Source organism: Leptodactylus fuscus, chromosome 1 (genome assembly GCF_031893055.1).
Source record: "Leptodactylus fuscus isolate aLepFus1 chromosome 1, aLepFus1.hap2, whole genome shotgun sequence".
NCBI lineage: Eukaryota > Metazoa > Chordata > Amphibia > Anura > Leptodactylidae > Leptodactylus > Leptodactylus fuscus.
This window is the reverse complement of record NC_134265.1, coordinates 158,742,430-158,755,614: the sequence shown is the minus strand read 5'-3', so window position 1 is coordinate 158,755,614 and position 13,185 is coordinate 158,742,430. Positions and strand designations below refer to the sequence as shown.

Genomic DNA, 13,185 nt, shown 5'->3' with positions numbered 1-13,185 from the left:
GTAAAGCGCTATTGGTCCCGATACCGTAGCACTTTACAGTCAGAAGGGCATTTCTGACAGTTAGCCAGGGACGCCCTTCTGCCTCGCGGCGCCTATCGCGCTGTGCTGTGGAGCGGGGAGGAACGCCCCCTCCCTCTCCTGATAATACTCGTCTATGGGCGAGCACTGTGAGCAGAGGGAGGGGGCGTTCCTCCCCACTCACACTGTGCAGCGCGATAGGCGCTGCTGGGCAGAAGGGCGTCCCTGACTAACTGTCAGAAACGCCCTTCTGACTGTAAATCGCTACGGTACCGGGACTGATAGCTCTTTACCCGGGGCACAGATCGGGAAAGCTGACAGTGCGCTGAATTCAGTGCAATGTCAGCTTTCCAGCAGTATATAGAACTGCCTGTGCCCAATCTGATGAAAAGTCCTCTTTAAAAGTTACAGTTCTTCTGGTTCCATAGATCTTGGGCAGAATCTTAAGCTGGCTGCTACCCAGCCCTGCTGCCTCCAAAGGTGTGAGAAAGTTTTCCTTGCACATCAACATGATGTTTAGTCTCATGTTTCAGAGACGCCCTCCTGGATCTAAGATGCCTATCTAGTTGAAATTTTTCTTTGTCATCTTCTGAATCTGGGAAAACAAGGTCTGCCAAGCAGGTCTTAGTCACACTAAGCTGATGTGATACCTTTATGGGAAGAATATGCAAATCTGTCTCCTAAGATGTAAACAGGGAGACAGTGCCTCTGTTATGCTGCCCTCTATAGCAAGCACCCTGAACATGCCCGACTTCCCAGAAGCCTTTACTGCATGATGCGAGGTTATAACCAAATCAATTTCTCAGCTACGGAAGGCACCGTTTCTGTCTCTTTGGACTTCATCAGCGCAGCCTAGATTTAGTTATAACCTCGCATCAAGCAGTAAAGGCTTCTGGGAAGTTGGGCATGTTGTTCAGGGTGCTTGCTACAGAGGGCAGCATAACAGAGGCACTGTCTCCCTGTTTACATCTTGGGAGACAGATTTGCATGTTCTTCCCATGTTCCTTTGCAGTGGAGCAACTATGGCTGTATAAGTCTCCACACACCTGAGAAGGTGGTCTCTCCCTAAGGATAGACGTTATCCCCACAATGTGATACCTTTAGCCAGGATTCCGGTAATCACATGGGGTTTCTTTTCCCATGTGTTTTTATACCTTTGTAAGATGCTTATTTAATTAAAAGTTACATTTTACTTTTGGTGCAATCGGCTGCTGGATTTGCTCTCTTCCTTTGTTCCAATGGGACGCCTAGTTCTGTGTAATATGCTGATGCATAAAATAAATGATGTTTGGGGAATGTACATACTTGCTATCTCTATTAGACCCTTTACCCTTTCCCACCGATGGCATTTTTTGATTTTCATTTTTCGTTTTTGACTCCCCTCCTTCTAAACCCCATAGCTTTTTTTATGTCTCCGCTCCCAGAGCCATATGAGGTCTTAATTTTTGCGGGACAAATTTTTCTTCATGATGCCACCATTAATATTCTGTATAATGTACTGGGAAGCAGGAAAAAAAAATTCAGAATGGGGTGGATTTGAAGAAAAAATGCATTTCTGTGACTTTCTTACGGGCTTTGGTTTTACGGAGTTCACTGTGCAGCCAAAATGACATGTCCCCTGTATTGTGTTTCGGTACAGTTCCAGGGATACCAAATTTATATGGTTTTATTTACATTTTGACCCCTTAAAAAAAAAATCCAAAACTGTTAATTTTTTTTTTTCTAAAAGTCGCCATATTCCGATGGCCGTAACTTTTTTTTATACGCAATTGTACGGGGATGCATAGGGCGTCTTTCTTTGCGGGGCCGGGTGTACTTTGTAGTTCTACCATTTTCGGGAAATGTTATTGCTTTGATCACTTTTTATTCAAATTTTTATCAGTGAAAAAACTGCGGTTTGGCACTTTTGACTATTTTTCCCGCTACGGCGTTTACCGAACAGGAAAAATATATTTATAGATTTGTAGAGCGGGCGATTTCGGACGCGGGGATACCTAACGTGTATGTGTTTCACAGTTTTTAAAGGGGCTCTATCAGCAAAATCATGCTGCTAGAGCCCCACATATGCGTGAATAGCCTTTAAAAAGGCTATTCAGACACCGCTAATGTTATATTAAACTACCCCCCAGTTTTAAAATAATAACCTAAAAAAGAATGTGCTCTACTTACGGATCGTGCACGCTGGGCGGGCATTCAGGGTGTGTCTTCATCTTCATCCACGCATCTTCTTCCTCCGATGTCCTCAGGTCCCGTCTTCCTCCGGCGCTCGCGAACGGACATTGATGGCCTGGGCGCATGCGCAGTAGCATGCGGCTTCTACTACGGCTACTGCGCATGCGCCCAGGCTATTTTTTTTTTTTTTTTTATCAATGTCCGTCGCGAGCGCTGGAGGAGGACGGGACCGGAGGACATCGGAGGAAGAAGAGGCGTGGAGGAAGATGAAGACACACCCTGAATGCCCGCCCAGCGTGCACGATCCGTAAGTAGAGCACATTCTTTTTTAGGTTATTATTTTAAAATGGGGGGGGGGGGGTGGGGGTAGGGTAGTTTAATATAACATTAGCGGTGCCTGAATAGCCTTTTTAAAGACTATTCACGCATATGTGGGGCTCTATCAGCATGATTTTGCTGATAGAGCCCCTTTAACTACTTTTATATGTGTTCTAGGGAAAGGGGGGTTTATTTGAACTTTTAATACTTTTTATATTTTTTTTTTTTTACTTTAAATTTTTTTTTTTGCATTTATTAGACCCCCTAGGGGTGTTGAACCCCAGGGGGTCTGATCACTAATGCAATGCATTACAATGCTAATGCATTGCAATAAATCATCCTTTCTTTTGCAGGCTGCATAGACCAGCCTGCAAAAGAGAGAATTTGCAGACAAGCCTGGGAGCCTTGTAAAGGCTCCCGGCTGTCATGGCAACGTGACGTCGGCCCTGGAGCATGCTCCAGGAGTCGGTGATCACCGGCAAAATGGCGGCGCCCATGCGCTGCCGGGAAAATGACACCTCCGGCGCCGGAGGGGTTAATGCCTCCGATCGGTCCGGGGAGGCTTAAAGCAGTAGACACTTTGTGGCTATGGTGGTCGCCATAGTTACAGACCCGACATGCGCCGTACTATTACAGCGCATGTCGGGAAGGGGTTAAAGGGGCTCTATCATTGGGAAAGTCATTTTTAACTAAGCACATACTTGCATAGCCTTTAGAAAGGCTATTCCACACCTACCTTTTGTATGTAAATAGTCTCAGTAGTTTTGAATGAGCCCGTTTGTATTCACATGCTAATTAGCCTCCAGCATGCACCCGGAAATCTCAGCAAGCACTGTCTCTCTCATGTGTATACAGCACAGGCTTCTGTTCCTTCTGACTCCTCTCCCTGCTCACACACACACAGCATATAGAGAGGAGTGCTACTGAGACTTCCAGTGCTCGCTGGAGCCTAATTAGCATCGGAATAAAAACGGGTCATTCAAAAACTACTGAGGTGATTTACATACAAAAGGTACGTGTGAAATAGCCTTTCTAAAGGCTATGTATGTATGTGCTTAGTTAAAAATGACTTTTCCCAATGATAGAGCGCCTTTAAGCAAAAAAATAAAAATAAAAAATAAAACTCTTTCTACACAGAATGCAGGTTAAACTGCAATACCACATACAAGCCATGGATAGGTGGTGTGCCTATCAAAATGGTTCACCCGATGAGCAATTACCTCTTTATAACACAGTTTGCATATGATGGAATTCCTATAAGCAACACTTACAAAAATGAAGGTCAAATAAAAAACAAAACAACTACAAGTCAGATGTATTGAAAAGCAAGTTATGATAGCTTTATTACGTTAATAATTTATTGCACTTATTTGAATTAGTGTCTGACAGAATTGTGCATTGAGCAATGTAACAATCTCCAGATGTTTGTCCCTAGACTGTAGGAGAATGCAGAAATGTGTCTGGAAGAAAAAAAAAATCCAACATGATATTGAAAAAGAGGAAAGGGCAATAAGAAATCAAGCACAGGTTTCAGAACAATGTATTATCCATTTTCTAACATACTTCTTATATGACATGTACTGGGCTTCTGAAATCACCAATCTTTAGAATGACTCCAAATAATTTGGAGCTTAAACAGGTTTGTAAAGAATTTTAGAACAGTTTCTCTTAAGTGTTACTGCTGTTAACATCAATAATTCTATATATTTTTTTTTTTTGCCTACAATGGTTATTATAATCCTTTTTCTAGGAATACATTCTTTACATTTCAGATTTACTCCAGTAACAAAGGCGTTATTTAAGTGCAGATGTTTAGAGGATATGCCATTATTGTCTTAGAAACAGAACCCACAACTCTATTTCAGGATGGAGGTTGGGGAACACCATCTGGAGGCTAGTATAAATACATAGGTGGCTATGCATGCAAGGTTTTCTCCATTCATTTCTAAGGGGACATTCACACAGAGTAATGCAGTGCTGATTCTGGCATGATAACTCGCATTAGAATCAGCGCTGCAAAAAAGAATCCTATTGACTTCAATGGGTTCCGTTTAACGTGCATAACACATTGAAATCAATGGTATAAAAAGCCTCCCATTGATTTCAATGTGTTACGCGCGTTAAACGGAACCCATTGAAGTCAATGAGATTCTTTTTTGCAGTGCTGATCCTGATGCAAGTTATCATGCCAGAATCAGCACCGCGTTACTCCATGTGAATGCCTCCTAAGGGAGCTCTGTACCCTGCAAAGTAAGCATTCAGCCGTTTTCGGTACTCCAATAGAAGTTAATTGGGAGAGACACTCATGCTTGTCTACTGCTCTATTCATTGCTGCTAAGGGATGGTCCCCAAAACCCACTTAAGATAAACGTGGGTGACAAATGGGGCACTTGAACCTATAAAACACACAAGATGTATCCAGTGGATATGTCGTAAATGTCTACGATGGTAATAACGACTTGTTGAGCCTCAATTATCCACAAGTTAGACATGTTCATACTATAATTGAGTAATGAAGGACCCCTGAATATGTGCACAAACAAAAGGTCTGGAAAACAGCCTGATCAAGAAACCGACTCCCTGCACCATGGTAATCGAGGAGCTAAAAGTCTGTGGCTCCTCTATAGCCTACTGTATGTATGAGACAGTAGAACTACAGGAAGGCAGGGACTTTTAGCATCATAGATCACTATGATAGAGGGAGTCTGAGTCTCTGGACCAGATTTGGTGCAGGAAATGAAGGGAAAATGGTCTATATTTTCTGGATCATATCTGTACAAGTGCAGGTAGCCTAAGCTACAAGCACTGCTACCTCAGTCATTGTGAAACCTGTGTTGTTACCATCACCCTTCATCTTTTACCACATTCAGATGTGTTACTAGAAACATTTGGTCCACATAATAATCAAATAGATCTATTATAAAAATAAACATGTATGTCTTGTATAAAATAATACATATGCTTTTTTTTCCTCCTCTTTCAAATCACACAGTACAGACAGACATATCTATATCGTAATACTGTAATGCAAGGATACAGCCTTAGCTTTTTTAGATCTGGGGACATCAACAATGAGAAGAATTTCACAATGCATATATGTATGTTCAGATTTTCCATCCAAGCACTGATAAGTTACGGAAGGTAAAATAAGGTGGTAGTCATAGATGTATTAAAAAGGTCAAAAATACATTTTTGCCTATAGCTGAAATTGAAATTGCTGATATCATGGAACATAATTGCTGACTTTATTTACAACAAAAAAAAAAAACTGAAACCAAAAAAACCACACCTATGTTCAAGTGAATTATTGTACAAAGGTAATAAATAAAAACCTTATTGTACCTTATTTAAAATGCTAGACAACAGAAGGATTTGTTCTGGGGTCAGTCACAGTAGTTAAAATGAAGATTTTGTAGAAGCACAGTGTAGCTGATGATGACGTGATATTACAGAGTGTCGTGTCCGTTGCAAAGTGCAAAAAAAATGGCTTTCCAGCTAGTGGCAGGCTGACGCTGAGGAACCTGCAACTTTACCTTAGAAGTTCATAATAAAACTGCAATCTTTATAATGCTTAGAGAGAAGTATTCACAAAAAATGCACATTATTTACACTGTAATACCAAACCTCAGATGTATGAAAGAAAGATCATAGCACCCAAATGTTCAGCAATCTCAAAAGCCTGCTCCGCTGACCCATCAAACTGGATGACAAGTCAAGATTCCAGCAGCCTACACGGATTCCTCTTACTCCTCCCAAAAACGGAGGAGACCCAAACACTTATGAAGACGGTTGCTGTGTTATGTGAAGATTAAATAAATAAGTGGTTGAAGTGGATACTCTGGAACCGCTCCAAATGTGAAATAACCTGTTGCGCCACGTCTTTTTACACTGATGGGTAATTTTTCCAGATTTTGTATAGTGGAGGCCTCTTTACTGTGCTTCTCACACACACTCGTACGTTTATCCTCTTATCATACAGCTTAGCACAGCTTTGTATCCAGGGTATAGGACCAGGTGATTCCACATGTACACTGTCGTAAGTTCTCATTAATAAGAATAAAAATGTATTTAAGAAAAAAAAATATACAAAACAAGACAAAAACATAAGGCTTTAAATTTGCTGAGTTATGGTTTCTTGGAAACCACTGAGAAAATGAAGTTGTTTTCACACCCATTAAAACTGTCAGCTTTGTGACCAGCCACATTGATGCAGTCCATAATACTGTTGTGTTTGCAGCCTGAGAAGTTCCCTCAGCTTTAAGAGATAACGCAGTCATAACTTCCCTCTTGAAGAGCTTCGTCTTGCTCTTGTCTTGACACATTCTCCTCATGTCTGCTGACGTTACAGCTGCCTGTGTCACTCTGAGGGCTGGTACTGTGGCTGGTGGAGCTGCGGTTATCCTCTGCTCTGGGACTAGACTGCTCGGTGACCTTTGAGATGACTGTGGGCTGAAAAGCTTCAGGTTGCACTTGTTCCACTGCGACTTCACTTAGCTTCTGAAGTTGAGGTTTTATTATGTTTAGAAATGGCTTGTATCCAGGGCTGCAGAGAAATGCAGAACATAACATGAAACAACAGTCACAAACAGATGAGGCTGGGGTCCCAGCTCTGTCTAAAATTGCTGGAGGAAAAAAATCCTGCAAGTCAGACTTTTTTGTCCAGCAATTTAAGTTAAAATGACATATATCCGACAGACCATATAATAGTTCATTTGTGCCCTTCACAGAACAGACCCATTTTTCCAGTTTTCCGATGGACCAGAAGAACAGATAGACATACCCAGGTGTAAGCCCAATGCCAGTGATAACAGGATAAAGGTCTTCCAGTTTTAAGGCAACACTGCAGATGTCAAATCACAGCAGATGGGCCTGTAAGGTCGCCATGACATAACTGTACGCTACTGTGCATTGAAGGGTTTTCTTACTATACAGACTCCCAGGGAACAAGAATACAAGTGCTCACAAGTTACCCCAAGTGATCCATGTGAATGGAGTGTTGATGAGCATGCAGTTTCACTGATGGAAAAGCCCTTTATGGAACTGCATACAATGACATATGTATGTCAGAGTATGGCAAGGGGTTCTGCTACAATGCAAGACCATGATAAGAGCTTTGCGGCTAAGTGTTTAAACTCACCAGTCATTGAGTGCCCAGACATCCACAGCCTGGATTCCATTCTGAATGCCCTGTAACATCTCCTCTGCAACTTCAGGGCATTGCAAAAAGTTTAACACTTGGTTAATGACTGAAGAATCTCGTAGAATAAGACCAATGATCACACACCACTCTAGGCAGCCTGCCTCCATGAAGACATGCAACAGGTAACTAGAATATAAAAACAATAAACAGCTTCATTAGACTTACAGTGCTATGGAAAGACAGTAATCATAAAATACTGTATGCATACTGTATATACAAATAAGTCTCAATGGAATTTCCTATGAATAGACTATTTAAAATAAAATAAATACCTACATACATCTCACCCAGATAGAAATGTCAGATTGCTGCAAAATTTAGCATGCAGTTATATCTAAGGCTGGGTTCAGATATGTATCACAGTTTCCTTTGGAACATCGAAAAATCACTGGACAAAAAAGTGCTGCAAGTATTTTCAGTTTAAAAGAACAGACACCCAACAGATTCCACTGTAGTAAAAGGGGTCCCCCGGACACCACTGTTTGCGGTTTCAGCGGTTCGCCTGTCTGTTGTTCTGATTGTCTGACAGACCTGAGCAATGGACTACACAATGCCGATGTGAACGCAACAGGCTGGCAGAGATATAAATGATTAAATGTGGTGTGATTAGACATGGATTCTTGCTCTATAAAAATGTTCACAAATGCTACTTTTGGGTAGTGTACTTTTTGGTGACTGCTAGACATACATCTTTGATACACCAGAAGACATTCTGCAAAGTTGACAAACTTTGTTTAGTGATGCACCTCCTCTCAAAGAGAAGGAGGATGGTCGGTTTAATAGATTGCCCGCCATCTAGGCCTTGGTGTTGGGAGCAATGATTATGTGAAGGCAGGCAGAGATGGTGAACAGACTCGGGATTACACAGACAGATCACCAGTAGGGAGGATTGTTTGATCCACTGACATGCATGTGCAGCTTCCAGTTTCCTTGTCTACTAACCAGACACAGGAGGCATGCTCATTTTCACTGTCTTTGCTTGGGCCATTCCTAGGCACTTTGCAGAAGGAAATTAAGTGTCACAGCAGCCATTTTATTTCCTGCCACTGACAGCCATTTACCATTGCCTTAATCTGCAGTAGAGACCTGGAGTGCTATGGACAGGAAATGTATAGTTCTTTAGTGACAAACCCAGCTTTTGACTTATGTAATAACCGGGTTCAAGTATGAAAGCCTTGTGGTGAGCTTCAATCCTTCCTATGCTGTTAGAAAACACACTGCACCAACTGCTGGTGTGATAATCTGGGTAGACTGACAATTGGTCACGCATGCATTGGGGATTGCTTCTGCCAGACTGCAATACTTCCTTGGCTTCCCTGGTTGCTAGATTTATCGCCAATTGGGCAATTATGGTACCAGATGGGACAACAAGTGCAGTATTTGCAGATGCAGCTGCAACATCTATGGATAAATGTGCCACATAATGCTATACAGAACCTGTATTCCTCCATGTTCAACCATATCTCATTTTGCATCCAGGCTAGGACCAACTTTGTACTAGAATCTCCTTTCAATTGTACAATTTTACTGAAATTTCTCCTTTCACTCTAATATTGTAACCACTTACATATAGTTACATTCATTACATTTCATTTGATTCCACCAACTTCTTGGAGAGTTATTCTTTTTTTTATTTTTTGCCAATGAGTGGACACTTTCTTTCAGCTGCAATTATCTACTACCACATACCGTAGTTGGACTTGAGATTTGTGAGGTCCCTTGTTGGCCAACTCCATTGAAATGTGTTCTAGTTCTGACTGCGTCAGACTTAGGGTGGAGAAATTCTCATCCACCATCGTCCAGTCCCCATCTACCATGGAACTTGTTTCAGTGAGGTCAGTGGCTGAACCAATGCTACATTCGTCCCCTATGAATACAGAAATTCAAAAACATAGAAAACAAAGTCCACAATAAGTTACAGTATGGAGTGGGGTAAGGGAATTTGATTCAACACTGCAATTATGAGGTCTAACGTTAAAGGGATTGTGTAAAGTTAAATATATCCGAATTGAGATGCAGTCTTGTAATATGGTATTTTCAGTCTTTTATATGTGCTAACGAACTTTTACTATGACACTGAAACATGACTTTTTCTACATGTCGAAGTAACACTAGTGTTCCATTTTCCATCCTTTGGGTCTGCTTGAGGACCCTAAAGAAGTAAACCCTATCCGATCAAAAACGGGTTACACAAAGATCAAGATGGGGTCCGCTCAGTTTCTACCAACAATGGTGGAGAGAAAAGTCCTCCCTGCAGGACTTTTCTGTCCACTGATTTTAAGCAGAATGGGGGACAGAGTCTCCTACTGAGGCCCAAACCCTAGTGTGAACCTAGCAATAAATGATTGCATTTTCTATGAAAAAGAATTCTGAAGCATCTTTTCTCAGAGTCTTCACTGAATGCCCTGTCCACCTTTTCTACGAGTAAGAACACCATAATGGGTAATTCGAGTATTTAGTAAGGCTATGCTAGACTGCGACTTTTTGCAGTGCGAGTGATTGATTTTTAACTAGCGAGTGACAGCTGAAGACCACAAGATTGCATACAACTCAATGCACTTATTTGGACTGCAGCTGTAAGCTCAATAGTTAAAATCATTTGATAACACTACATACAAAATGCAGCAATGTAGCCCTGGTCTAATACAGACACAAGACTAAGATTTCATTTTTTGAGAAACAATCATAAAAGCCAAAGCCTGATCTATCAGCATACCAACTAACCAGATTATTCCAGCCATTTTTAAGCACCCAGTGACCTGGTTGGTTTCTTTCCTTGCCCTTTTTTTTTCTTTTCTTTCTTTTTTTTTTACAAGCATTACTTTGGTATAACAGAGGAAAGGTACAATATACAAATTTAAGAAGTGATGCTCCATAATTGTTATTTAATAAAGAATTACGAGTATTTACACTTCAGAAATATCTAGAGGATTTCGGTAAAGAGAACCTGCTTACAATTTTACTTCCAAGGTGCTGAGGTTTTATACTATCAAGAGGTTCTGTACTTCTGGAAAGGCGAGACTAGAGAATAGAATATAAAAAGGAACATATCACTACATACCTTTATTTAATAAAGGAGAAAGGAGTGCATCCTGTGTATGAGGGCTGTGAGATGAGGCAGTGTCCATTTCTCGATGAGCTGTTCCTATACTTCCCATCCAGGTGTGACTTCGAGGAACGCTCGGAACACCGCTGTCCACATCCAAGAAGTTATCAGTAGACTGGGACTTTAATATCTGCTCTCCAATTACTGTAGATATTAGCAACAGGACAACAGTTTAGGCTTATTAAAATGGAGAATGGCTTTGCCGAGAGTTTTACAAAATGATATGGTGGTTTATATAACACAGAGGAGTTGCTTTCTGTCAAAATAATCTGACTGCACAGTAACAACCATTTAAACATGTATCTCCAGCTACAGATACAAAAATGTATTTTCCAGAATAGAGAAAAATTTGACAACTATAGCCAACACACCTGTCCGGAATTTGCCATTCTTAAACGGAGAGCTGATGGAAGAGACTGGTATAACTGGAAAAGGCCAAAGGAAATCCTTATGAAGCCTCTTCAAGGCAGTAACAAAATCTTCCACCCGTGCAGCTCGTGTGCGCTCTTTGCATAGCCAGCCTATCAGCTCAAATCCCAGCTGTGCAGAGAAGCAGCCAAGGTCTTTTAATCGGATTTCTTCCAGCAGTCTTCGAGCATGCCTCCACAACATCATATCTATGTACATGTTCTCCGCACAATCACTGTCTTTACTCCACCTAAACAGAACATAGAAGTTATTCACACCAAATAACAGTGACTAAATCACCTGTGTGTGACTTAAGCATCTCAATGTGCAGGTCACCACCCTCATTTTGCGATGTGACCAGTCCATAACATGTCAACGTCACATATGAAACAACAAAGAGCAGACTGATTCAGGCGAATACTGCTAAGTCCAGGGGGTTTGCCTCCTCTTCTGAAAGTTTGGTAGGTCACCTCTGTTTCGGCAAGCCTCTTAGACATTCCCGGATAATTGAAAGGGATGCTAGCAATAGGTAATTGCTATAGTGCTATAACCCGGCTCAGATAGATTTACAGATTTGCAAACCATCAATGAGCAGGCTGAAATCACTTTGCCTTTTCGAATTGTAAAAGTGACTGCATACTGTGAAGAGCTTGGCTCTACAATCTAAAGGCTTCAGAGTATATTTCTTACCGTTTGCCACCAGGGCCAGAAGGCATACTAAAAGTTTTCTGAAGACTGAACTTTCCAACTGGAAGATTCTCAGCACACTGGGACAAACTTATGCTGCGGTTTCTAAAGAACTCAAAACCACCAGCAGAACTTGGTTCCTGTAGAATAAAAACAAACAAAAAAGTATAAAATATAATATAACAAAAAACTATGTCTTTCACATCTAGGAAAAGCCAGAATTTTCATCATTCACAAGAACAGTTCAGTACATTGTCTGTTTTTACATATAATTTATGATTCATACCAATTAATTGAAAAATTCTGTGTCCAAATAATCTGACAATTAACAAGGTGCAACCCATTCTTTTAACCATAGGAAAAACTTGTAAGTACATGGAAAGTACTCCTAGTATTTTTATTATATTTGTTTAGAATTTTAAAATCAGGCAAGATTCAGATACACTACAACGCCAAAAAAAACATGATTTCAAGAGAATATGCCATTAATATCGGGTGAATATTAAGAATGTTCATAGATGGCGACAGTCTACTAGGAAATGCCAGGTACAAATTGTTTCAACTCCGGGGCCACACGGTGGCTCAGTGGTTAGCACGGCAGTCTTGCAGCCCTGGAGTCCTGGTGTTCAAATCCCACCAAGGGCAAAAAACCATCTGCAAGGAGTTTGTATGGATTTCCTCCCATTCCACAAAAACATACTGGTAGGAAAAAAAAAAAAAAAAGAAAAAGAAAAGTACATTGTGATCCCTATAAGGGGCTCACAATCTACATTTAAAAAAAAAAAAAAAAAATTGTTTCAACTACGATAGTGGTGATAGGAAGGAGAGAGAGAACATTACGTGCTTGTAGTCAGCCTAAAGTCAAAGCTATACTTGAACATAAACTCTTCCATTGACAACATGAACTACAGTACAATAAATGATCTGAAATTTTTTTTCTGCTGTACTCCAATATTGTGTAACCAAAAAGATGGAAGACTCAAACTACTTCTGTGCCTCATGATACTTTCCACAGCTAATGCTTCTACCTGCCAGACCAATCTAACCTGAATAGCAGCAGTTAAGCCTATATTCACACAACAGTATGTGGTATGTCAGCCGTGTGACGTCAAATGGTTGAATAAAAATTCATGCATTTGAATGGAAGCTATTCAAATAACTGATATTATGACAGTCTGTTGTAATAGACAATCAAGTTATGTTCTATTTTTACCAGTTTTAACACTTCCCTCTATACACAGATTTTAGAAATCCATGAAACCAGTTGTGAAAAACC

General features: G+C 40.8%; 1 protein-coding gene across 4 annotated transcripts in view; it reads right to left on the bottom strand.

Annotated features, from left to right (window-relative positions):
• Positions 1 to 4,700: 4,700 nt before the first annotated feature.
• Positions 4,701 to 13,185, bottom strand: part of RIC1 (RIC1 partner of RAB6A GEF complex) — an 88,490-nt gene continuing 80,005 nt past the window's right edge. For all 4 annotated transcript variants that reach the window (XM_075278767.1, XM_075278782.1, XM_075278774.1 and 1 more), the window contains exons 21-26: positions 11,913 to 12,049; positions 11,186 to 11,472; positions 10,770 to 10,958; positions 9,398 to 9,575; positions 7,646 to 7,834; positions 4,701 to 7,051 (exon numbers count right to left, since the gene is read on the bottom strand). In XM_075278767.1, coding sequence (XP_075134868.1) covers positions 6,766 to 7,051; positions 7,646 to 7,834; positions 9,398 to 9,575; positions 10,770 to 10,958; positions 11,186 to 11,472; positions 11,913 to 12,049 — 1,266 coding nt within the window. In that variant the 3' untranslated portion in view covers positions 4,701 to 6,765. The remainder of the gene's footprint in view (positions 7,052 to 7,645; positions 7,835 to 9,397; positions 9,576 to 10,769; positions 10,959 to 11,185; positions 11,473 to 11,912; positions 12,050 to 13,185) is intronic.